This window comes from Hippopotamus amphibius, chromosome 1, assembly GCF_030028045.1.
Source record: "Hippopotamus amphibius kiboko isolate mHipAmp2 chromosome 1, mHipAmp2.hap2, whole genome shotgun sequence".
Lineage (NCBI taxonomy): Eukaryota > Metazoa > Chordata > Mammalia > Artiodactyla > Hippopotamidae > Hippopotamus > Hippopotamus amphibius.
The window spans coordinates 119,222,083-119,242,687 of NC_080186.1; the positions used below are offsets into that span (position 1 = coordinate 119,222,083).

The 20,605-nt window shown below is 50.2% G+C and overlaps 3 protein-coding genes across 19 annotated transcripts; 1 reads left to right on the top strand and 2 right to left on the bottom strand.

Moving 5' to 3' along the window:
* Positions 1-2,823: 2,823 nt before the first annotated feature.
* ISG20L2 (interferon stimulated exonuclease gene 20 like 2) lies at positions 2,824-8,351 on the bottom strand. 3 transcript variants are annotated; one of them, XM_057726961.1, is made up of 4 exons: positions 8,212-8,351; positions 6,756-7,604; positions 4,451-4,651; positions 2,824-3,750 (listed from the first exon to the last, which is right to left on the bottom strand). In XM_057726961.1, the coding sequence occupies exons 2-4, from the start codon at positions 7,488-7,490 to the stop codon at positions 3,637-3,639; spliced, it is 1,050 nt and encodes a 349-aa protein (XP_057582944.1). In that variant the 5' UTR covers positions 7,491-7,604; positions 8,212-8,351; the 3' UTR covers positions 2,824-3,636. The 3 variants fall into 3 exon arrangements, with proteins under 3 accessions (XP_057582944.1, XP_057582948.1, XP_057582940.1); XM_057726965.1 differs by having other exon boundaries at positions 2,836-3,750; positions 6,756-7,674; positions 8,212-8,338; XM_057726957.1 differs by having other exon boundaries at positions 2,836-3,750; positions 6,756-7,872; positions 8,212-8,335.
* METTL25B (methyltransferase like 25B) lies at positions 8,261-15,369 on the top strand. Of its 13 annotated transcripts, none has more exons than XM_057726911.1 (8): positions 8,261-8,383; positions 11,646-11,770; positions 11,951-12,103; positions 12,579-12,641; positions 12,883-13,026; positions 13,518-14,002; positions 14,411-14,595; positions 15,008-15,369. In XM_057726911.1, exons 2-8 carry the CDS (start codon positions 11,666-11,668, stop codon positions 15,154-15,156), a joined length of 1,284 nt encoding a protein of 427 aa, XP_057582894.1. In that variant the 5' UTR covers positions 8,261-8,383; positions 11,646-11,665; the 3' UTR covers positions 15,157-15,369. The 13 variants fall into 13 exon arrangements, with proteins under 13 accessions (XP_057582894.1, XP_057582906.1, XP_057582885.1 ...); XM_057726923.1 differs by having other exon boundaries at positions 8,267-8,383; positions 11,911-12,103; XM_057726902.1 differs by having other exon boundaries at positions 8,295-9,033; positions 11,911-12,103; positions 15,025-15,369.
* A 684-nt stretch (positions 15,370-16,053) lies between these two features.
* On the bottom strand, positions 16,054-20,557 carry MRPL24 (mitochondrial ribosomal protein L24). 3 transcript variants are annotated; one of them, XM_057726997.1, is made up of 6 exons: positions 19,589-20,557; positions 17,251-17,494; positions 17,075-17,170; positions 16,771-16,874; positions 16,383-16,513; positions 16,054-16,282 (listed from the first exon to the last, which is right to left on the bottom strand). In XM_057726997.1, the coding sequence occupies exons 2-6, from the start codon at positions 17,431-17,433 to the stop codon at positions 16,146-16,148; spliced, it is 651 nt and encodes a 216-aa protein (XP_057582980.1). In that variant the 5' UTR covers positions 17,434-17,494; positions 19,589-20,557; the 3' UTR covers positions 16,054-16,145. The 3 variants fall into 3 exon arrangements, with proteins under 3 accessions (XP_057582980.1, XP_057582976.1, XP_057582983.1); XM_057726993.1 differs by having other exon boundaries at positions 19,455-19,629; XM_057727000.1 differs by lacking the exon at positions 19,589-20,557 and adding an exon at positions 19,418-19,574.
* Positions 20,558-20,605: the final 48 nt, after the last annotated feature.

A 20,605-nucleotide genomic window follows, 5' to 3' on the forward strand; every position in this document is an offset into this window, starting at 1 on the left:
TGACACAGAGGAGCATGAATGACAACCACCCTCAGTTAGGCTTCAAGGTTAGAAAAGAATCCCAAGATTTTAATGCTAGAACCACTGCGGCTCCAAGAAGCAAACTGACTTACCATCACAAATTTAGTTAAGTGGCAAAGTCACACTTGAAAGCTCGTATCAATTCAACAATAAAATGCCTATGCTATCAGCTGTTTGGCGGACTTGCCCTGAATTATAGAGCAAATGAAAGTGCACTGTGAACAATACAGACTGTGGACGTAGGATATTCATAAATGCACTTGGCATACTGCATACATGGGAATTTGTCTCTAAACTTGGACTTGGGCTAATGTGCCTCGGGGCACGTCCATAATTACAGTACTGTTCATCTTTCCTATTGTCAGCTGTAATCATCTGTTCAACTGGGAATCAAATGATTCCTTCGTAGCGCCTTGGCTCCATCAGTGGTTCTTTTTTTAATTTTGGCCGCACCCTGTGGTTTCTGGGATCTTAGTTCCCCGACCAGGGATTGAACCCAGGCCCTCCACAGTGAGAGTGCGGAGTCCTAACCACTGGACCGTCAGGGAATTCCCTCAATCAGTGGTTCTTAAGGGTAGAGAGAACGGCAGTGCTATCACATGAAATTTCATGATATACCCCCCCTTCCCCTTCTGAGAATCATTTGTTACGTGAAATTTTAAAAGATCAATAATGTGTTTGGCAGGACACACTTCTCACACTTTGGCCTTTATCATTCTCACCTGCAGAAAGGGGGCTCAGCACTAGAAAACGTTTTTTAAAAAAGCTTTTTTTGATTTTTTAAAAAAATTTGTGATTTATTGGCTGCACTGGGTCTTCGTTGCTGCGCGCAGACTTTCTGTAGTTGTGGAGAGCATGGGCTACTCTTCGTTGCAGCAGGCTTCCTACTGTGGTGGCTTCTCTTGCTGCGGAGCACAGGCTCTAGGTGCTTGGGCTTCAGTGGTCGAGGCGCGCGGACTCAAGAGTTGTGGCTTGCGGGGTCTAGAGTGCAGGCTCAGGTAGCTGTGGCACACGGGCTTAGTTGCTCCGTGGCATGTGGGATCTTCCTGAACCAAGGCTCGAACCCATGTCTCCTGCATTGGCAGGTGGATTCTTAACCACTGTGCCACCAGGGAAGCCCCAGAAAACGTTATTATGCTCTGGAAAGAATATTATTGGAAGAGCATGTGTTTTGTTGTGCATATGCTCCACTCTGAGGAGCCTGAAATTTAAGGCAAAACAGGACTTGCTGATTGGTATCTAGATAGCAATCTGCAATGGGGCTTATCTGTTATCAGTTGGACGAAGCCTGGGAACAGAGGGGCAGAGAAAGAAGGGGATTGAAGTACAGGGATCCCCAGGCACCTTGCAGGGTGAGCTGAGCTCTGACCAAGAAGTGTGATAAAAGAAAAGAGTAAGAAAATGACTGCAAGGTCCTCCAGTCTCCAGGTTCTTCCTGGTGAGCTAAAGTGAGACTGAGCTCTTCCCAATGCTGGACAGAGGGCACCTGAGTTGGGGGTGAAGTGGAGCGTAAAAGCCAGTTGCTACCTCACATGGATGGACCCAGAGATTATCATACTAAGTGAAGTAAGCAAGAAAAAGACAAATACCATATGGTATCACTTATATGTGGGATCTAAAATATGACACAAATGAACTTATCTATGAAACAGAAACAGACCCACAGAATAGAGAACAGACTTGTGGTTGCCAAGGAGGTGGGTTTGGGGGAGGGATGGATTAGGAGTTTGGATTAGCAGATGCAAACTGGTATATATAGGATGGATAAACAACAAGGTCCTACTGTAGAGCACAGGGAACTATAGTCAATGTCCTGTGATAAATCACAATGGAAAAGAATTTGAAAAACAATGTGTGTGTGTGTATATATATATAACTGAATCACTTTGCTGTACATCAGAAAATACAACATTATAAATCAACTATACTTCAATAAAATAAATTACAAAGCCAGGTACCCTAAAACTTGAACTCAAATGAGAATTTTCCACTTATCTTCTAGTCTGCTGATTACAACGTAATTAAGACTCACCTTCATTCCAATTACAACTTGTATGCCCAGTTTTTGGTGCGGCCTTCCTCGATTATTCCCACTGAGAGGTGTGTGAGGACGCCTAGCACCTCTTTGTAAAGTGTCATGGACATTACATATGTTTAGTTCAACAGGAACCAACTTGCTCAGAGCTCAACAGCTGCCTGTGCAAGCAGATCCAGTAGCGCAGGACGCAACAGCAAGACCATGTCTGGGGTCCAGTGTGGCTGCAGGAAATTCCCTTCTATAGGCAGCCATGACTTTGACTCTGGCCCCTGGAGCCAAACTAGCCACTCAAGAGGGCACAAGGCTTGTTGTATACGTGGAGTTTGCATTCTCTCAAGACAGAGCACAGTGATCCCAGACACAAGGTCAGGCCTGTGATTCACCTTCCCAACATGAGGGTGTGTAGCACCAAGGAAGAGCTGGCAGAAGCGACCAGGCTGGCGTCACCAAGCACCCTTCCACCCCCGCTCCATCCCTCCCAAATGCCCACTCTATGAGTCACTCTCCTGGTCACATACCCTCTATGTGAGTGTGTTCGCATCTTAGGTGCGCTTGTCGACTTGTGGTAGGGATGAAGACAAGGCAGCAGAGCACAGGGGCTACACACAAATGCTTGGCCAGCACTTGTTGCTGACTTCCAGCAAACCAGGGCCCAGTCAGTGTCATCCACACAGACCCGGGACCCGCTAACAGAATCACAGCTCTGCAGGATCCTGTGACAAAGCTATTTAACGTGAAGTTGTAAAGAAAACACCACACAATTGTTTTTTCCTTTATAAAAATTTATCAAGGGAATAATTTGAGTTTTTAGTGGCTTGGTTTAGCAAAGTAAAAGACTAAAAACCATTAAAACACTTTAAATTCTTCTTTAACCTGCCAAGTGGGATCTACATTACATAAATTCTCTATCCCTTTAGGAAAGAGACTGCTTTCCTAAATCAGAAAAACTGACTTCCAAGTCACACTCTCCTACCTCTACTGCCTTGTAACCCTAAGGAGAACTGCATCTCACCAGGGACGGCTCCTCTGGAAGTCAAGGTGGAAAGAACAGGTGATATCGCGACACAGACTAGATGTAGGCTCTGAGCCAAAAGCAGAGTCTGAGAGCTGTACTGTGATCATACAAGTTATCATCCAACAGCATACTTCCGAGAGTGAAAGAGGCTGATTACTTGAGAACGAAAGGCATAAAATGAGACATATGGCCACCCCAGTGATAAGGCAGTTTGGGAAACTACATTTCCCAGTATGCCCTGCCCCTTGAAAGTCAAAAGGCTCTCCCAGGAGCACAGCACCCTGGGACCCATGTTAGCACCATTTGAGAGGTAAACAGCCTACAGGGCTGGGTTCTGACATGGAGGCTTCTTCCTTCCATACAACACTTAACCAGACACAGGACACAACACCTGAGATGAAATTTCAATGGATGTTAAGTCTGGCGGGGGGGCCTCACCCTCCCCAACAGCTCTAGCTCCCAAAGGTGTGGAGCTGGCAGAGCTGTCCTTTGGTCCACTGCCCTGTTCTCCTCGGTGTGGTGCTGCCTCTGCTTCCCCACGTCACCAGGGTCCCCACTGGCGCTAGTCTTTTGGGGGATTCTGGGCCAGGTGCTGTTCCCACTCAACTTCTACCAACTTGTACAGCTCCATGGTGGCCTGCGCATCTTCCACAGAGGAATGTCCGCTTTTCCCAACCTGAACAAGGGAGGAAGAAAAGCGCATGAGGCTATAAGAGACTGTTTCTTCCCTTCCCAACTGGCTGCCTCCACCCCCAATGCTGCTGCTGCTGCTGCAACCAGCGGGCTGCAAAGGGAGACTGCCGGTGGGGCCCTACTCCTTACCTAATTTCAGGGGCTCAACTCATGCTACTGTCTGTCTCAATCCTTCCTGTGGCAACATGTATATACCACATTGTTCCACATATGTTCTTCTGTAGATGCAGAACAAACCAGATCACAGACAGGCCTTCTGAGTCTTCCACCTTCCCCAGCTCCTTAACTGATCTATATATGACATGTATCTACACCCTCATGCAGGCAGGCCACCCCCTTTGACTGCCAAACATACGAAATACATAAGAGCCCCTTGCATCCACTACATGGTCTTTTAGACCACCACAACTACCTGCTTTCTACTTTTTTTAGTTACGGTCTTACCCCCACTTTAAGACATTTTTCTGTCTCCAAGGACCGTTTGGAACACTGTGAGGTAGAGAACAGGAATTATTATCCCTATGTAGAGATGGACCCCCTTGCCCAAAGCGCTTCCCATCAGAGCCTCCCGCCTGGATCTCTCTACAACCAGAGGAATTTGAGGGTCAGAGCCTGGAGAGAGGCAGCAAGAGAGCCTCCAGTGTCTGAGCTAGAGGTCTAGGCGACATGAAGGGAGATGCTACCTGGATGTCCCGGCTCAGCAGCTTCTTGGTGAGACTCTTCAGAGACATGGTGGCGTTCTCTGGGCAGTCAGCCTTCCGGTTGAGGAGGGGGATATGGGAGGTGTCTCGCGTGAGGGACTTGGGGTGAAAGTACTGAAGGGCTTTGAAGTCGTTGTGGATGGCATGCCCCACCACTATCTTCCCTGTGAGAATCTTCAAGATCTGCAACAGGCATGGGAGAGGAGGTGGTGAGGAGCAGGATTCAGAGATGCAGCCCCTGCCGCGTGAAAGCCCAACACGGCCATAAGTCCTTGAAGGTTCTTTCCACCAACTGCCCACCTGCCGCATCCTTGAAGTGCCCTCTTCCCCAAGTTTTCTTTCACCTGAAACCTATCTCCTCTCCCCCAGGTAAAAGTAGGTATTTTCCACGGTGTAACCCTGTTTGGACTTACATCACCCGCGCTGCCTCCTTCACATTAATCTCCACCCCAGTGTGATATTCATGTAACTACCTAGTTCAGTCCTGGCTTCATACGTGACGTTCTTTAACCATGATCATTACGTTGGCCTTGAACACCGGCTGGGACAAGTGTTGTTAAAGATGGGCTCCACGGAGGTAACGGAAGCCCCAAACTGTATGCAAACAGATATGCACGTCTGTTGGTTTGGTTTTTTTTTGGGGGGGAGAGATAGCCATGGTTTTCATCTGACTCTCAAATGGCCTACAAGCCATAAAAGATGAAGAATCGGCAATTCCCTGATAGTCTAGTGGTTAAGGCTTGGCACTCCCACTGCCAGGGGCCGGGGTTCGATTCCTGGTTGGGACACTAAGATCCCGTAAGCTGAGAGGTGGCCCCCGCCCCACCAAAAAAAGAAAAAGATTAAGAATCACTTATAGACCAAGGCTGCAGAGGGGAGTGATCAAATGACCATGCTTACGCTGCTTTAACAAAAAAATCAGTTCCACTCCTTTATAGCTCCTCCTGCTCATAACCGGAGCGTATCCACCAGCTGGCCAGGAACTTTACTCACACTAGCCTTGGAACCAAATAATTTCTCACCATTTCAGAACCTTAAAGCTTAAGGACATACTGCCAACGAGGACAACTAAAGAATATGCCATGAGCTCTTGAAGGCCATTACCAAAATGGGGTTCCACATAGATGGTGAGCAAGAGCAACAGGCCTGGAATCAATGCCTGGCCTCCCAATGGGACCCTCTGGAAGGGAAGACTCGTCTGAATGTACCGTAGTCTCATACCCCAGCTTGGGCGCTGGTTTTTATGATGAAAGCCAGATATAGTCCAATCGGCCTGGTATTTAGTTGCTCCTAACTTCACCTGCAGTTTACTGACCACCAACACCTTAACTTAGCGTTAAGTTCAACATAGAGCCTTCATTAAAGCTAACTGGATTTGCTGTTGCAGACCCACCCCACCTTCTACCTCTCCCTAGCCTTTGTGCAGCTATGCCCTTGGTGCACAGGATGTTCAACTCTTCAAGTTCTTTCTAAAATCCAGCTGTTCCACCTCTGATGAAATTCCTCCAACTGACTGCTCTGGCATATGAGGAATTATTGGAACAGTGTGCCTAGAGAAGGCAAAGAATGTGGAGCTGAAATTACAAAGACGTGGACCAAGGGTGCCCTCTGGAGGCCTTCCAAGACCAGCAGGCTCCCTTCCCCTTCCCTACCAGTTCAACCTCTTTTCCTGTCCATTTGCTGTGCCTCCAGTATTCAGCATAGGGCTTACCGTGGCTAGGTGTGCTCAGTGAGTGCCATGAGAACCCCAACATACCAGCTCTGTGTCTTTCATCCCCTTTGCTGCAGGCTCCCTGGTCCAGTTATACAGATATGTCCCAGCTCCTTCGGTCAATAGTCTGCCTTCTCCTACCACCAACTTTCCACACTGCCACAGGCGACTTCTTGCTTGGGAAGCCCTCTCTGCCTCTCTGTTCTCAACCCTAGATCCCGCTTCTACAACGTAGTCTCAAATTGAGCCCTTTCCCCCTGGCACTCATGCCTGCTGCTCTGTCCATCACTGGCTGTTATTTCTCTAGCAGATTCCCAGGTCTCCAGATGAGGACCCCACTTGGGACCTAAAAGATCTTAACTAATAAAGTTTTGTCACAGCAGCTAATTGTAACTTTCCAGACTCTTACCACTCCTCATCCCAACAGAAAGCCTTCTTCATTTGCCACTCCACCCACTCTAACCCTCCCTCCACAGTCTCCTTTGGTGCCTTCCCACACGGATATCCTCTGCTGAAAAATGATCTGGACCTCTCTCCACCCACCGCACCGCCACCTCCACTCCCCACGCCTCTCACCTGGCTCCGAGCAATCTTGAAGGGTGTAGCATTCACCATGTGCTGCTTGCGGATACCACTCCATCTGGTCCGGTAGTCCACGATGTGGCAGGGGGGAAGGATGTACTCATCATAAAGCACATCTCCGCTGTAGCTGACAATGCTGCATCGAGCCAAGGAACTGACATGCCCCTTGGGTCCTGTGCCCACCATCTCACAGTCAATTGCCACCATCTTCGTCGGTATGTTCTGGGATGCTGCAGAGTATTTATTCTCTGTAGGAGCTTGGGTGGAGTTCTGTGGGACATTCTTCTGAGGAGGGTTCTTCTGGGAGCCCTTCTTCTGGGGGCGAGTTGGGTGGCTCTGAATCTTTGGTAGGGCACTTTGGAATTCCCCCAGCAAATCTACTTTAGCCACAACGAAACCAGCTTTCTGGGAAGGAGCAGGGGTCAGCCAAGGCACTGCAGCTTTCTTGTCCAGGGACTGCTCTGACCCACTGCTGGAAGCAGCATTCTTCTTCTTTTGGGGAAGGGGAGGGGCCTTCCAAGTGCCATCCACCTTGGGAGTTTCCCCTCTCTTTGAAGGTTCTGAGTGCAACTTAGACACCTTGCTAGGGGGCTGCTTCTTCTTATTCAGAAAGCCTTTCCGTTCCAAGAGCCGCCGCTTCTTGACAAATTTTCGGTGCTTGGCATTCCCCTCGAATGCCTTTTTTGGGGGAGGTTCGCCAAAATCCAGATTGAGGAGTAAGGTAGACATGACAGTGGATGGTGGGAGAACCGTTGGGAAAAACAGGTTACCAACGAGAGGAGGATGGACGACTCATCCTCTGCTGAATCCCACAGACCACCACCTGGAGGTTTGTAGTGTACCCTGGGGAAGAAAGTGATCCTGATAACGGAGTCCACAGGCTCGGGAACCGATAAGACCCATCTCCGTAGGGCTTGAAAGACATCAGAGTAACCTCTCAGATAATGCGAAATGTGAAATGATGGAAGGAGAACTTCCCTCTGAATCAGGACGCCTGGGTTCTAGGGTGGCCCAATTCACCAGCAGTATGGTATTAGGAAGGCCTTTCCCCTTTCTAGAGCTCAGTCTCACTTGTAAATTGAGGTGACTGCAGGGCCAACCAGCGGAAACTCTGTGATGTGGAAAGCCAGAATGGTGAGCTCTATCATTTGCCGGGGAGGGAACGTCTAAGTATGCTCGAAGGCAGTGACAGGTTTGGCATAGTTGGGACCTCTGAATTACCCAGGCATCCCCAGAGCGGGTCCCAAGAATAGAGATACAAATTCAGGCGCCCATTTCCCTCGTCCCCAGGTGGGGGAAATCTCCCCATGCATCTCACTCAAGTCCTTCTCCCAAGAAAGGACCTTTGACAACACATATTAGCGGGGGGGGGGGGGTAACACCGAGGCTGGGGACATCACACTCTGGCCGTCCACGCTACGGAGCCACCCTGGCACGCTCACACACCTACCTCCTAGATGGGCCCCCGTTAAGACCGGAAGCGCCAGGAGCCGGATGCGGAAATTGGTGCGCGTCGGCGAGGCCCGGGCCTGCAGGCGCGCGGATTGGAACGCGCCGGGGGCCGGCGCCCGCGTGCCCGCAGCGCCCCTGCCTCCGGGAGCGAGGCCAGGGATTCCGAATGTGTGAGGAGCGGAAGCGGCGGCGGAGGCGGGGGCGGCGTGGGGGGGGGCGGGGGCGGCATGCGCTCCCCGGCCCCTCTAGCCCCGTGGAGGTACAATTCGAAGGTGTAGGGAAGCCGCGACAAACGGGAACTGCAGCGCGCCGGAGACCCGGGGCCTCACTTCCGGGAGAGGAGGGACGTGTACGGGAAGGGGCGGGATCTGGAGGCGGGACCTGGAGCTTGGCCCGCCCCTCTCCGTGAGGTGGGCGCCGCGGCACGCCTCTGTGGCGTCACTGCGATGGCACCTCCTCCCCGCCCCTCTCCGACGCCGACACCTTCCCGCTGTGGGACGTCGCGGCCTGTGACGTCAGGAGGGCGCCTCAAGTCTTCAACCCCAGCCTGGAATCCAGGAAAGGCAGCGCCGGGGGCCGGGTTCCGAACGCTTTCTTCCGGTCAGGCCTACAGAGTTGAGCCCTGCCCGGGCCCCGGACCCGCGTGGTCCTGACCCTGTTTCGCTCCTCGCTGCGTTCTCGCTACCCGAGCCACCGGCTGGGCCCCGGAATGCCGGGGGTCTCCGCCCGGGGCCTCTCTCACGAAGAGAGGAGGCAGCTAGCTGTGAACCTCACCCGGGTCGTGACGGTCTATCGTTCCATCCTGGACGCCTACATCATCGTGAGGCCACGGCGGGGTGGGCGGGGTGCTCCTGGTTGTGTGGTTGCCTGCCTAGCCACGACAGGGGGAGAAGCTGGAGAGTTAGCTTCTGATCTCTTTTCTGATGTGTTTCTTCAGTCTTTTGTCTGTACAAGAAGGGGTTAAAACTGGGGCAATCACCTCTTCTTTTTTTCTTTTTTCGGTTGACCTAAGTATTAATATTTCTAGCATCTGGGTTGTTTTTCTAACCTTCTCAAATCCAAAGCAATAATACGCATGGACATTTGAGCCATGCTGCTGCGCCTACGTTGAACTCTCCCAGGAACATGTGAGGTGTTTCAAGAACGCACATGTTCATTTATTCAAGCTTTGAATAAATTCCTGGTTTTGCAGTAATGGACAATTCCAGCTTTGGAGTTGGCAGACTTGGACTAGACCCCTGCCTCCCCTACGTGTAAAAAAAAATTCCTCCTAGCCCCAGTTCCTCAGCTGTAAAATGGATCCCTTTCTTTTTTTTTTTTTTTTTTTTTTTTTTTTTTTTTTTTTTGGCACACGGACTTAGTTGCTCCGCGGCATGTGGGATCTTCCTGGAGCTGGGATCGAACCCGTGACCTCTGCATTGGCAGGCGGATTCTTAACCACTGCGCCACCTAGGAAGCCCCCTGGATCCCTTTCTGAAGGATCATTGTGAAGAATAAATGAGATGATGTATAAACGGCACCAGCATCCACTGAATTATTCAGCTCCCAACCCAGAAGCTATCCTCAATTCAGCTCTTTTCTTCACTGATCTACAAATCCAGTCCTTCAGCTAGTCATATTGGTTCAACTTCCAGAATAGATACCAAATTCACCCATTTGTCTCCATTGCCGTTGCTACCACCCTATTCAACATTCTCTCTCTGCTGGACTACTTCCTAACTGAGTTCTGTGTTTGCTTCCTCCCCTCCATACCCAGTTCTTCACAAAACAGCCAGATTGGTCTTTTACAAATGTAAATCTGATCATGACACTTCCTTGCTTCCTAAGTACTTTGATGAAATCCTAATTTTTTACCATTACCTATAAAACCCTGCATGATCTGTCCCCTGTTCTCTTTTAAACCCCATCACATTTCATTCTCTTCCACATTCACTATAATACAGCTACACTGGCCTGATCTGGGCCTTTGCACTTACTGATCTATCTGTCTGGAATGTTTTTTCTCCACAGAAAGGCAATTGAGTAGGGTGGTTAAGAGCAAGAACTCTAGAGTCAAATTGGTTTCAAATCCCAGCTGTGCTACTTACTAGCTTTTTTGACTTGGACAGATTACTTAATTGCTGTACTTTGATTTTCTTATCTGTAAGATGGGGGATAAAAATAGTACTACCTCATAGGGTTATTTTGAGGATTGACTGCATTAATATATGTAAAATGTTTCAGACAGTGCCTGACATATTAAAGTATTCTGTGTTTGCTATTACCTGAACTTTTAAAAATTGAGATAGAATTGACATTTTAGTTTCAGGTGTATAATATAGTGATTCATATTTGTATATATTGTGAAGTGATTACAGTAAGTCTAGTTAATATCCATCACCATACATAGTTATATTTTTTTCTTGTGATGAGAACTTTTAAGATTACTCTCAGCAACTTTCAAATATACAATAGTGTATTATTTACTGTAGTCACCATGCTGTACATTACATCTCCATGACATTTACTTTGTAACTGGAAGTTTGTACTTTTTGACCCTCCTCACCCATTTTACCCACCCCACCCCCTGCCTCTGGCAACCACTGCCTGAATTTTTTCACATGTTCTGTTTCCTGTTCATCATTCCAGTCACAGCTTAAGTGCCACCTCTTCAGACAAGTCTTCCCTCATTACACTGTCTAAAATAGTACTCTTTCAAACTGGCCATTATGTTACTGTTTCATTAGTGTTTCATTGTCTATGTGGCATTTGATGTTATCTGAAATAATTTTTTAAAATGTCAGCTCTGTAAGAGCAAGGATCTTGTCTTTCTGCTTTATCGTTTGTATCCCCTGAGTCTAGGATAGAACTTGGTGCCTAACTAAAGCTCCAGAATTTGTGTTGAACAAATGAATGAATAAAAATACATTCTGGCAGAGAATTCCCTGGCGGTTCAGTGGTTAGGATTTGCGCTTTCACTGCCAAGGGCCTGGGTTCAGTCCCTGGTCGGGAAACTAAGATCCCACAAGCTGTGTGGCTTGGCCAAAAAAAACCCAAAAAAACAAAAACCAACATTCTTGCATATATAGTGTCTGGCATATGAAGTGTCTGGCACGTGTGATGGTAGGGTACTAGATGGTAACACTGATGCTGTGTGTCAGTCACCATGGTATTGAAGATGAAGATTTGAAGCTACCATCCCTGCCCTTAAGTTCAGCTGAGTGGAGGAAACAGACACATACATAAGTGGGAACACTGCTAAAAGAAGAGGTGTGTCCAGAATGCAATTTGGGCTCAGAGGAAGGAGGGGGAGGCTAGAGTAGGCTTCAGAGAAGAGGTGACATCCAATGAGTAGAGGTGCCTGCTGGTTGTAGCCAGTGGCCACGTGTTGAGTGGGGCGGGGAAGGATGGGAAGGGTAGTAGCCTGTTGACTGCTTCTCCCTTTCCCTACAGGAATTTTTCACAGACAACCTATGGGGCACGCTCCCTTGCTCATGGCAGGAAGCATTGGATGGACTGAACCCACCACAGCTGGCCACACTGCTGCTGGGGATGCCTGGGGAAGGGGAAGTGGCCAGGTACGGGCAAGAGGGGCCTTGTGCTGGGGGACTTGATGCTGAGCCCTGCAGGGAGCCAGAGTCTCACAAGGGCTTCCTGGGTTGTAAACTGGCACACTCAGGATGCAATGGGGCTATTCACTGGGGGCGGGCTATCTCAGGTACAGGTCGGTGTGGCCACTCACCCTGCTGGCCCTGAAGTCCACAGCCTATGCCCTGGCCTTTACCCGGACGCCTGGGTTTCAGACCCCCTCAGAGTTCCTGGAGAACCCCAGCCAGAGTTCTCGACTGACAGCTCCATTCCGGAAACATGTCAGGCCCAAGAAGCAGCATGAGATTCGGAGGCTGGGAGAGGTGAGGAGATGGCTGGGGTATAGGTGGTATCTGGGAGCCTGGAGACTCCTTAAGCCTATGGGTTACAAAGGTGTGGGCACCCTCTATCACCTGCAGGACCAGAGGCCCTAGAAGGTCCCTTCTTTGGCAGATATATACTATAATCGTATCTTCATTCTTTTGCTGGACTGGTTGGTGGCTATATTTGAATCATTGTCTTATTCTTGTTCTGATAACCTTTGCCATCTGCTCATGGCTTCACAGCAGGGCTCTTGTTCTGTGGAGGAGACTGAATCACTGGCCTGAGAGGAGCAAAGACAGTAGCCAGAGCCAGGGGTCAGCACAACCCATTTTGGTTTCCATGTCTCTTGTCTCTTCCATGGCACCCTCTACTCATCTTCCTCTGCCATCTTCAGCTCCTCCACCCTCATGATGGGTGTTTGCCCTGGGAGCCAACAACCAATGGCCAGGAGACCTTTGTTCCCTCCTCTTTCAGTTGGTGAAGAAGCTGAGTGACCTCACAGGCTGCACCCAGGTTGTGGATGTAGGCTCGGGCCAGGTGAGCCAGACCCCTAATGTTTTGGGGTGTTTTTTTTTGTCATGGGCATAGAACAGTTGGAAGGTAGGTTATCAGGCCACAGGCCCGGGGAGGCAGGTGCTAAGGAGTGCTGGAAGTAAGCTGGGCAGAATTTAAGCCTTCTGGGGGCCTGGGACGCAGGTGTCCAAACCATAGATAGGGAGGGGGACCATGAAGAGGACACTGAACAGGGCTGTCTCCACCCTCCCTCTTCTGACTCCAGGGCCATCTCTCCCGCTTCATGTCCCTGGGGCTGGGGCTGAGGGTGAAGAGCATTGAAGGGGATCAGAGACTGGTGGAGAGAGCCCAGCGCCTAGACCAGGAGCTCCTGCAGGCTCTGGAGAAAGAGGAGAAGAGGAACCCACAGGTAGACCAGCCCTTTCGGCAGCCAGGACCGTGACAACAGGGTCTGCTTGGCTGGAATTGGGCACCGAGGCTGCATTCCCTCTTTTAAGTTTCTCAGCTTGAGATGGCGTGTCCCTATTTCTGCTACCCCTTTCCCAAGGTCCCTCCTTTACCAAAGCCTCCTCATATCTTAAAGGCACTTTCTAGTTAAAAAGTGCTTTCCACACGGATGCTTCCTTCTCACAACCACTGTAAAAAGTGGCCAATCAGGTATTAGACTCATTACAAATGAGGAGGCAGGGACTCGGAGATGAAAAGATCTGCAGTTAATGACGGACCATGAATCTATCCCATCTCCTGATTTAAGGTCCCGCTTTCTCCCATGCCCCGGGTTCTCTCCCACCTTCCTCCTTGGGAAGGAACTCAGAAGACAGATCCTCTCCTGTGGCTTGAGGTGGCATGGGGACAGGAAACAGGCTTCCCATCTGCCATTGTTCGGTCCTGCCTCCACAGGTGGTCCACGCTGGCCCTCGTCACCCCCCACACCATGTGGTTAGGTGGGTAGACCCCATGGCCCTGTGTGAGGAGCTTCTGCTTCCACTGGAGAACTCCCCTCAGAGTGGGGCCCGCTTGCTGCTCACAGGCCTCCATGCCTGTGGGGATCTGAGTGTCGCCTTGCTGAGGCACTTCTCCTGCTGCCCTGAGGTGGTGGCCCTGGCCTCCGTCGGCTGCTGCTACATGAAGTTGAGTGACCCTGGTGGCTACCCACTGAGTCAGTGGGTGGCTGGGCTGCCGGGCTGTGAACTACCCTACAGGCTACGGGAGGGGGCCTGCCATGCCCTGGAGGAATATGCTGAGCGGCTACAGAAAGCAGTCCCTGGCCTCCGAACCCACTGCTACCGGGCAGCACTGGAGACCGTCATCCGGTGTGCGCGGCCCGAGCTCCGTCGGCCCGGCGTGCAGGGGATCCCCAGGGTCCACGAGCTCAAGATTGAAGAGTGAGGCTGGGGGTTGGGGGTGGTGAGGAGGGGGAGCATCACCTGCTGGAGATACGATTCCCCTCCCACCCTCCATTGTTAGCACGTCCTAGAGAAAACCTAAATGTGCTGGGAGGGGGGAGGGATTTTGAGTTCTGAGGCAGCTTCAAATTTTCTTTAAAAGGGAGTTGTCACTCTTATCAAGTTTTAAAAATGCTATAAATATAGCTAAATAATTGGACAGATTTGGCTGAAAATAAATTTTTGGACTGATCTGCTGTTGGACAGACAGCTCACAGCCAGAAAAACATTTAAAAATGTACCTTAGGGTAGCAAATCAGGCAAAGTTGGAATTGAATTAGGAATGGACAGTTTGATTGGGGGTGGTTCCAAAACCAAACTGAGTGCTGTCTGTGGCTGACCCCACAGATATGTGCAGCAGGGGCTACAGCGGGTGGGGCTGGACCCCCACCTGCCACTGAATCTGACTGCCCTTCGGGCCCACCAGGCCCAGGAGAACCGTGTGGTGGCCTTCTTCAGCCTGGCCCTGCTGCTGGCCCCACTGGTGGAGACATTGATTCTACTGGACCGGCTGCTCTACCTTCAGGAGCAGGGTGAGGATGGCTAAAGCAGGGACCCAGGGCCAGAGGGGCTGGAGTTCTAGGGCTCTCCTTCAGATCCCAGCCCCTGCACCTGCCAGGACTAGGTTTATCACTGTGGTGATTCTCCAACCAGCTGCTTCAGTCAGATGCCGGGAGGGGGAACTTGTTAATGCAAATTCCTACTGAATCAGCCTATGGTGGTACATCCCTGAGGTGCATTTTAAGCCAGCATCCCAGGCATTGGGAACCTACAGTGTGCTGAGGACTGCCTCCTCCCGAGTCAGTGTCTCGGGCACCCATGTTCCTGGAGAGAGCTGGTTCTCCTTAGACCCCCTTGAGCCTCCCCCATGGGGAAAAGGGGCTATGCCTACAGGCTAGGCAGGAAGTGGCTAAGAGTTTGTTTCATTTCTCCCCTCCTGAGTAGCCCTGCCTTTCTCACAGGCTTCCATGCCGAGCTCCTGCCCATCTTCAGCCCTGAACTCTCTCCGAGAAACCTGGTTCTGGTGGCCACCAAAAGGCCTCTGGGTGCAGCCTTCTCTGTTCTGGAGACTGAAGACAGCTGACACAGCCTGAGGAAGGGCATATCTCAGACCTCATTTGAAACTGCCAGGTACCACACTGGGTGGCAGAGTCTTCACCTCCTCAGTCAGACAACCAGCATCCTGCATCCTCCCTGGAATCCTGGTTCCCTACAAACCTTCAGCTTCATACCCTTTCCCTCCCTCTGTGTTATGTAGTATTATGCATAAATTTATTTTTAATTTATTAAAAAAATTGAAACCTTTACTTCTCTACCATTTCTATAAAGTATAGAAAAAGACAGACATGCACCATCTCTACTGAATCCTGCAGAGGTGCTAAATTAGGTCTCATATCCCCAGTCCCCACTGTCTTCTGTAAAGGGTACTACCTTGTCACTCAGAAGCTATCTCTCCCTTAGATCTCCGTCCCAGAATCTGCAGGTACTGACCTTTGGAAGGACCACCTTAAGGCTGGCTAACTTCTTTTTTTTTAATATATAAATTTATTTATTTACTTATTGGATTTATTTTTTTATTGGCTGTGTTGGGTCTTTGTTGCTGCACGTGGCATTCTCTAGTTGTGGCGAGTGGGGGCTACTCCTCATTGTGGTGGCTTCTCTTGTGGAGCACGGGCTCTAGGCACGTGGGCTTCAGTAGTTGCAGCACATGGGCTCAAAAGTTGTGGCTCACGGGCTCTAGAGCACAGGCTCAATAGTTGTGGCCCATGGGCTCAGTTGCTCCGCAGCATGTGGGATCTTCCTGGGGCAGGGCTCAAACCCGTGTCCCCTTCATTGGCAGGCGGATTCTTAACCACTGCGCCACCTAGGAAGTCCCAAGGCTGGCTAACTTCTATCCAGGTTTTGTCATAACATCAGGACATATGCTCCCTCTCTCAGTGCCTGAAACGGATCAGGGGTGCCAGCCTACCAAAAAACAGCAGCTGCACACAGAGGACTCAAGTCTCTTTATTAGCGTCTGAAGAAGAGACGGCCCCAACCTTCAAGGTTAAGACAAGGAGGGGAGAAGCGGCTCTCCCCAGACTCAATACCAATAGACTTTCTTATGTCTTCGAGTCTCCTGGATCCCCATCGCCTCCATCACCTCCTCCTCCAGTGTCTTTAGACTGGGCACATAGGTTTTTTCTAGAGCATCTTCCACTGATGTGTCTTTGGGGCCATCTATTGAGCCATAGGAAAGAAGACAGGTGGGAGGGCTTCTTAACATCCCTTACTCCCACTCCCCCCACCCCCATCTTCCTGACCCCACACCCAGCCTCACCAATCCATGTTTCAGGGACGATGCCATCAGCTCTGGGAAATTCAGGTTTAGGGATAATTCTTCCTGATCTTGTGGAGACTCGCACCCGCTCTCCTGCCTCAGTGAATCTCCACTCCACCTGAGTGGGTTTCCTAGTGGAGAGAAAAAGTGAGGTCAGCCAGGGAGTCAGGTCTCCCTGCTATAAAGTCAATGACTAAAAACACTAGGGTCACCATCTTCTTTCTCTGCTTCCCCTGTATTACGGCTTCCTACAGGCAGTCATGTCCATGAGATGGCCCCTCTAAATCTCCAGCACATCCAACCCACCATTTCCTTTGGATAAATATGGTCAACAGCTGTGTGGACTCAGAGGGCAGGAGATCCTCTGATCAGAGCCCCGTGCGCTTGCCTGTCCACAGGATCCACAAGTTTGACCTGGTTGTGGAGCAAGGGTGCTTCGCTGGGGATCATGGTTCCCCGGTAATCCATGGTCTTGCCGATGTAACGGTAATGCTGTGCAAAAGAGAGGGAGCTATCAGAAGCCAAGGGGTGTGAAGGGGGCTTGTCTACCACAGCTCAGAGCATTCAGCCCAAGTTGAACAGTAGAGGGTTCCAACCCCCCCGCCGGTCTCCTGCCTCCCTGTGCTGCTCTTCAAGGACAGGGACGGATGGCACAGGCTTTCGGAGCGTCGCCATCCTCACTCTGCACTTACTGTATTCAGCCCCTCCACGACCACCCAGTTTCGCTGCCGGATCACTTGAACCACTTTGCCTTGCTTCCCAGCGTCCTTGCCTTCTAGGATCTCTACCTGTGGGAAGGTATGAGGGTCAGGGAGGGAGATCCTGGCCCAGGAGCACCCCGCCACCCCACCCCATCTGAGATTCTCACCCTGTCCCCACAGAACAGATGCCAGTCTTCATCAGAGATCGGTTCCACAGCCACCCGGCGCCGCCGAGTCCCTGGAGGGTTCTTCTTCTTGTCTGACAAAGAGCCTGGGCGGCTCATCCCATAGCGGTAATTGGGAGGCAGGGTGACCTTGGATGCCAAGGCCAGCAGAGCGGAGAGCCGCATGGCCGGAGGCTGTGAGAAATCCCCTGGCCAGCAAAAGACCCAGAAATCTTCCTAGTCAGCTCTGGGGTAGGATAGAAACAAGAGGGCAAAAAAACAAGGGAAGGAACATTTTTTTGAGCATTTACTCCATGGCTCAGTGGACTTCATCTTACTGAATCCTCACAAGATATAATCTTCGCTTTACAGCTGACGATGGAGACTCAAAAGAGGTTAAGTGACTTGTCCATGCTCATAAAGCTTCTATGTGGGAGAAGTGGCATTCAAACCCACATACACCTGCCTTCAAAAAGTTCATCGAGGCCAGGGACCATGTTATCTAGATCACCATTGAATCCACCAGATCCCAGTAGGGCCTGGCATGTAGTAGGTACTCAATAAAAAATTATTCAATAAATGCACCAACAGCAAGATGGAAAGAGAACAGTAATGGACAAAACACTGGCATGAGGCCCAAAAGCAGGTAGTCATAAGGTAAAACAAACAGGTAGCAGAGGTAAAAACTGGGGTTAAAATGTCCCCACACAATGTCCAATTCCTAATCTCAATCAGGAAATAACTTTTCCCTAAGATAGTTTCTTTTCTAAAGGAAAAGGATCCAGAGCCAGACTCTAGGATTATAGGGGCCTACATTTCCAAACTAAGTATGTACTCTAAGCCTCCCAATTTTGGACAATGGACTAAACCAATGGGCTAGTGAGACAACTGAGGGTAAAAATAATGAGTGCTGCAGTTTACTGAGCACATGCTACCTTCCAGTTGCCATTCTAAGTGCTTTCCTGTATCATCTCATTTAAGCCCAAGGACAACTGATGAAGGAGGTACCATTAACCTTGTTTCACAGCTAAGAATGAAGCCTAATTTCAAAGTACAACTAAAGTGCACTATAATGACATTAAAAGCTCTGGACTGGGAATCAGACAAGCTGGGTTCTAGTCCCTGCTCCACCATCAACTTATTCTATGACCCTAGGCAACTTGATTTTGGAGCTTCAGTTTCATCACCCATAAAACTTCACAGGGTTGTTTCTGTCATTCAAGTTATTTTTAATATCTTAACAAAGCAAGGTACAGAATCATGTGGATAGTAGTATCCTTTCTGGGTAAATTAAAAAATATATATATGTTCTGTCACAGGCATAAATATTTACGAGAAGGAAACAGGGAACGGCTAAAGTACTTGTTCTGGGGAAGAAGTCTGGGAGGGCTGCTACTTTCCATCTTGTTCCTTTCCATAACGTTTGCATTTTCTAATCACATACATTAAAAAAAAAAATATCAACTGGTTTATCTGAACAGTGAGATATCGGGTCATTTTTCTTCTCTATACTTCTCAATATGGAAAAAACCTAACATTATTTTTAATTAATGCTGGATGAATGTTAAGGGCCTCAGTGTTCCCATTCAGAATAAAAAAAATGCTTAGGGAGCACTACTATGTGTCGGATCTAATGCTGGGTACTTCACTATTCCCGGCATTTGATCTTCACGATGCCCTTTTGGGGGAGGTTGACAGGAGACGAGGAAACCAAGGCTCTGAGAGCTGGTGACTTGCCCTAGTTCATACGCCTTCATAGAAGCAGAATTCCCTGGCGGTCCAATGGTTAGGACTCTGCGCTTCCACTGCAGGACGGTAGGGGTCGCAGGTTCGATCCCTGGTGGGGGAATTAAGATCCTGCAGGCTGCGCAGTGCGGCCGAAAAAACAGAATAAGAAAAGGAAAAGAAATCTTAAGACCCGAGACTCCTGCGTGATTGCTGCAAGACGTCCCTTAACCTCAGCCACTCAAGAGCTGAAGCTCTGGGAGATCCCAGACGCCAGCCCTCTAGATCTTTTCTTTCTTGCCCTCTGAACCCTGCAGAGGCTGGTGCCCTTCCGCAGTGGGGCTTTCAAGGCGCGCTCTGGGATGCCGTGCAAGGTCTAGTGAGGTGGAGCGTCTGCTCCCTCAGGCCCCGGTTCCAAAGACCCCGCCAGCCCCATCCTACGTACGGGTGATGTCCAGCCCCCAGCAGTCTTCAGCACCCACCCGCTCCAAGCTTCCGAAGCAGGGAGCCCGTGGACCAGGCGACTGAACCATGCCGGGGCAAAGGAAGGCCCTTCCCGCTCCCGCCTCCCGGACCAGCCAGAGCTGCCAAAAGCTCCGGGCCACGACGTCCTCACCTCCGCTTCCCGCTGAGCCCTGGAGCCTCCGCCTGTCCCCTGTGCACGTGGGGCCTGAGCCCCGCCCCACGCCGTCCCTCGGCTTTCTGGTAAATGTAGTCTAATCGTACCATAGATGCTCAACAACGAATCTAGCCTCTTTGCATGCTGGGAGTTGTAGTCCGCCGCTACGAAGCACGCGAGAAACAGGAAATTTGGCCTTGTAGGAAACCAAGGAAGCGTAAGAGCACCGTGAAGCACGCCGGGAGTTGAAGGCAAAGCGGGATACGCTGTCGCGCCTGGCACATTCCTGCACGTGCTCTACGTGGAGGCCGCTGGGAATTGTAGTTACTAGAGACGACGGCTCCATTTTCTAGGTGATTGCGGCCTCTTCAAAGCAGAAGGCCTCCCTTTCTATCCAGGTTACAGTCAATCTCCCCCCGCCCGGCCTTCTCTGCTGCAGGGGGCCAAGGCAGATGAACTAAGTGTCACAGGCTTTCTTAAGTAAGGGATGAAACGTGGCCCTTCCAATGCCAGTTGATGGTCTCGTCACAAAATGTCAGACTGGAAGAAACCTCAGAGGATCTAATCCAGCCATTCCACTTGATTCAGGAATATTGGGAGAATTCCATGCTATCAACCTCCCCGCCTCTCATCACCAGTTATCGGTGGCAGGCATCCCTAGCTTTGCCCTTGAGGGTCAAAGTTGTTTCTGCAACCAGCCCCTGGCCATCGTGAGCTGTGGCTGATACTGTCACCCTCCCACTCCCTACTTCTTGTGCGAACTTTAAAAAAAAACTTTCCCAGGTGCTTATGGGGGAAACTATGTTAAACAGTGGCTGGGCAGAAGCAGAATACCAGGCACAGTATTCTGTGACTTTGCCCTCGTGTAGAATTTTAGATATTTCTAAAAGCCTGAGAATGGAGGAGGCGGCTGGCACCCCTTACCTCAATCTGAGAAATGGATTTGGAAATTATTTGCATTCCCTTTCTCCACTCCCCTGTTAACCAATACACCCCCCCCCCCCCCAAAAATCA

Coding starts and splice junctions, on each gene's coding strand:
- METTL25B (XM_057726895.1), top strand. CDS start 8,923: ATGCCGGGGGTCTCCGCCCGGGGCCTCTCTCACGAAGAGAGGAGGCAG. Junction 9,034..11,645: donor TCCTGGACGCCTACATCATC/GTGAGGCCACGG, acceptor CTTTCCCTACAG/GAATTTTTCACAGACAACCT. Junction 13,027..13,517: donor AGGAGAAGAGGAACCCACAG/GTAGACCAGCCC, acceptor CTGCCTCCACAG/GTGGTCCACGCTGGCCCTCG.
- MRPL24 (XM_057726997.1), bottom strand. CDS start 17,433: ATGCGGCTCTCCGCTCTGCTGGCCTTGGCATCCAAGGTCACCCTGCCT. Junction 17,171..17,250: donor ATCTGTTCTGTGGGGACAGG/GTGAGAATCTCA, acceptor ACCTTCCCACAG/GTAGAGATCCTAGAAGGCAA. Junction 16,875..17,074: donor TCGTGGAGGGGCTGAATACA/GTAAGTGCAGAG, acceptor TCTTTTGCACAG/CATTACCGTTACATCGGCAA.
- ISG20L2 (XM_057726961.1), bottom strand. CDS start 7,490: ATGTCTACCTTACTCCTCAATCTGGATTTTGGCGAACCTCCCCCAAAA. Junction 4,652..6,755: donor TCAAGATTGCTCGGAGCCAG/GTGAGAGGCGTG, acceptor TGCCTGTTGCAG/ATCTTGAAGATTCTCACAGG. Junction 3,751..4,450: donor TGCTGAGCCGGGACATCCAG/GTAGCATCTCCC, acceptor TCCCTTGTTCAG/GTTGGGAAAAGCGGACATTC.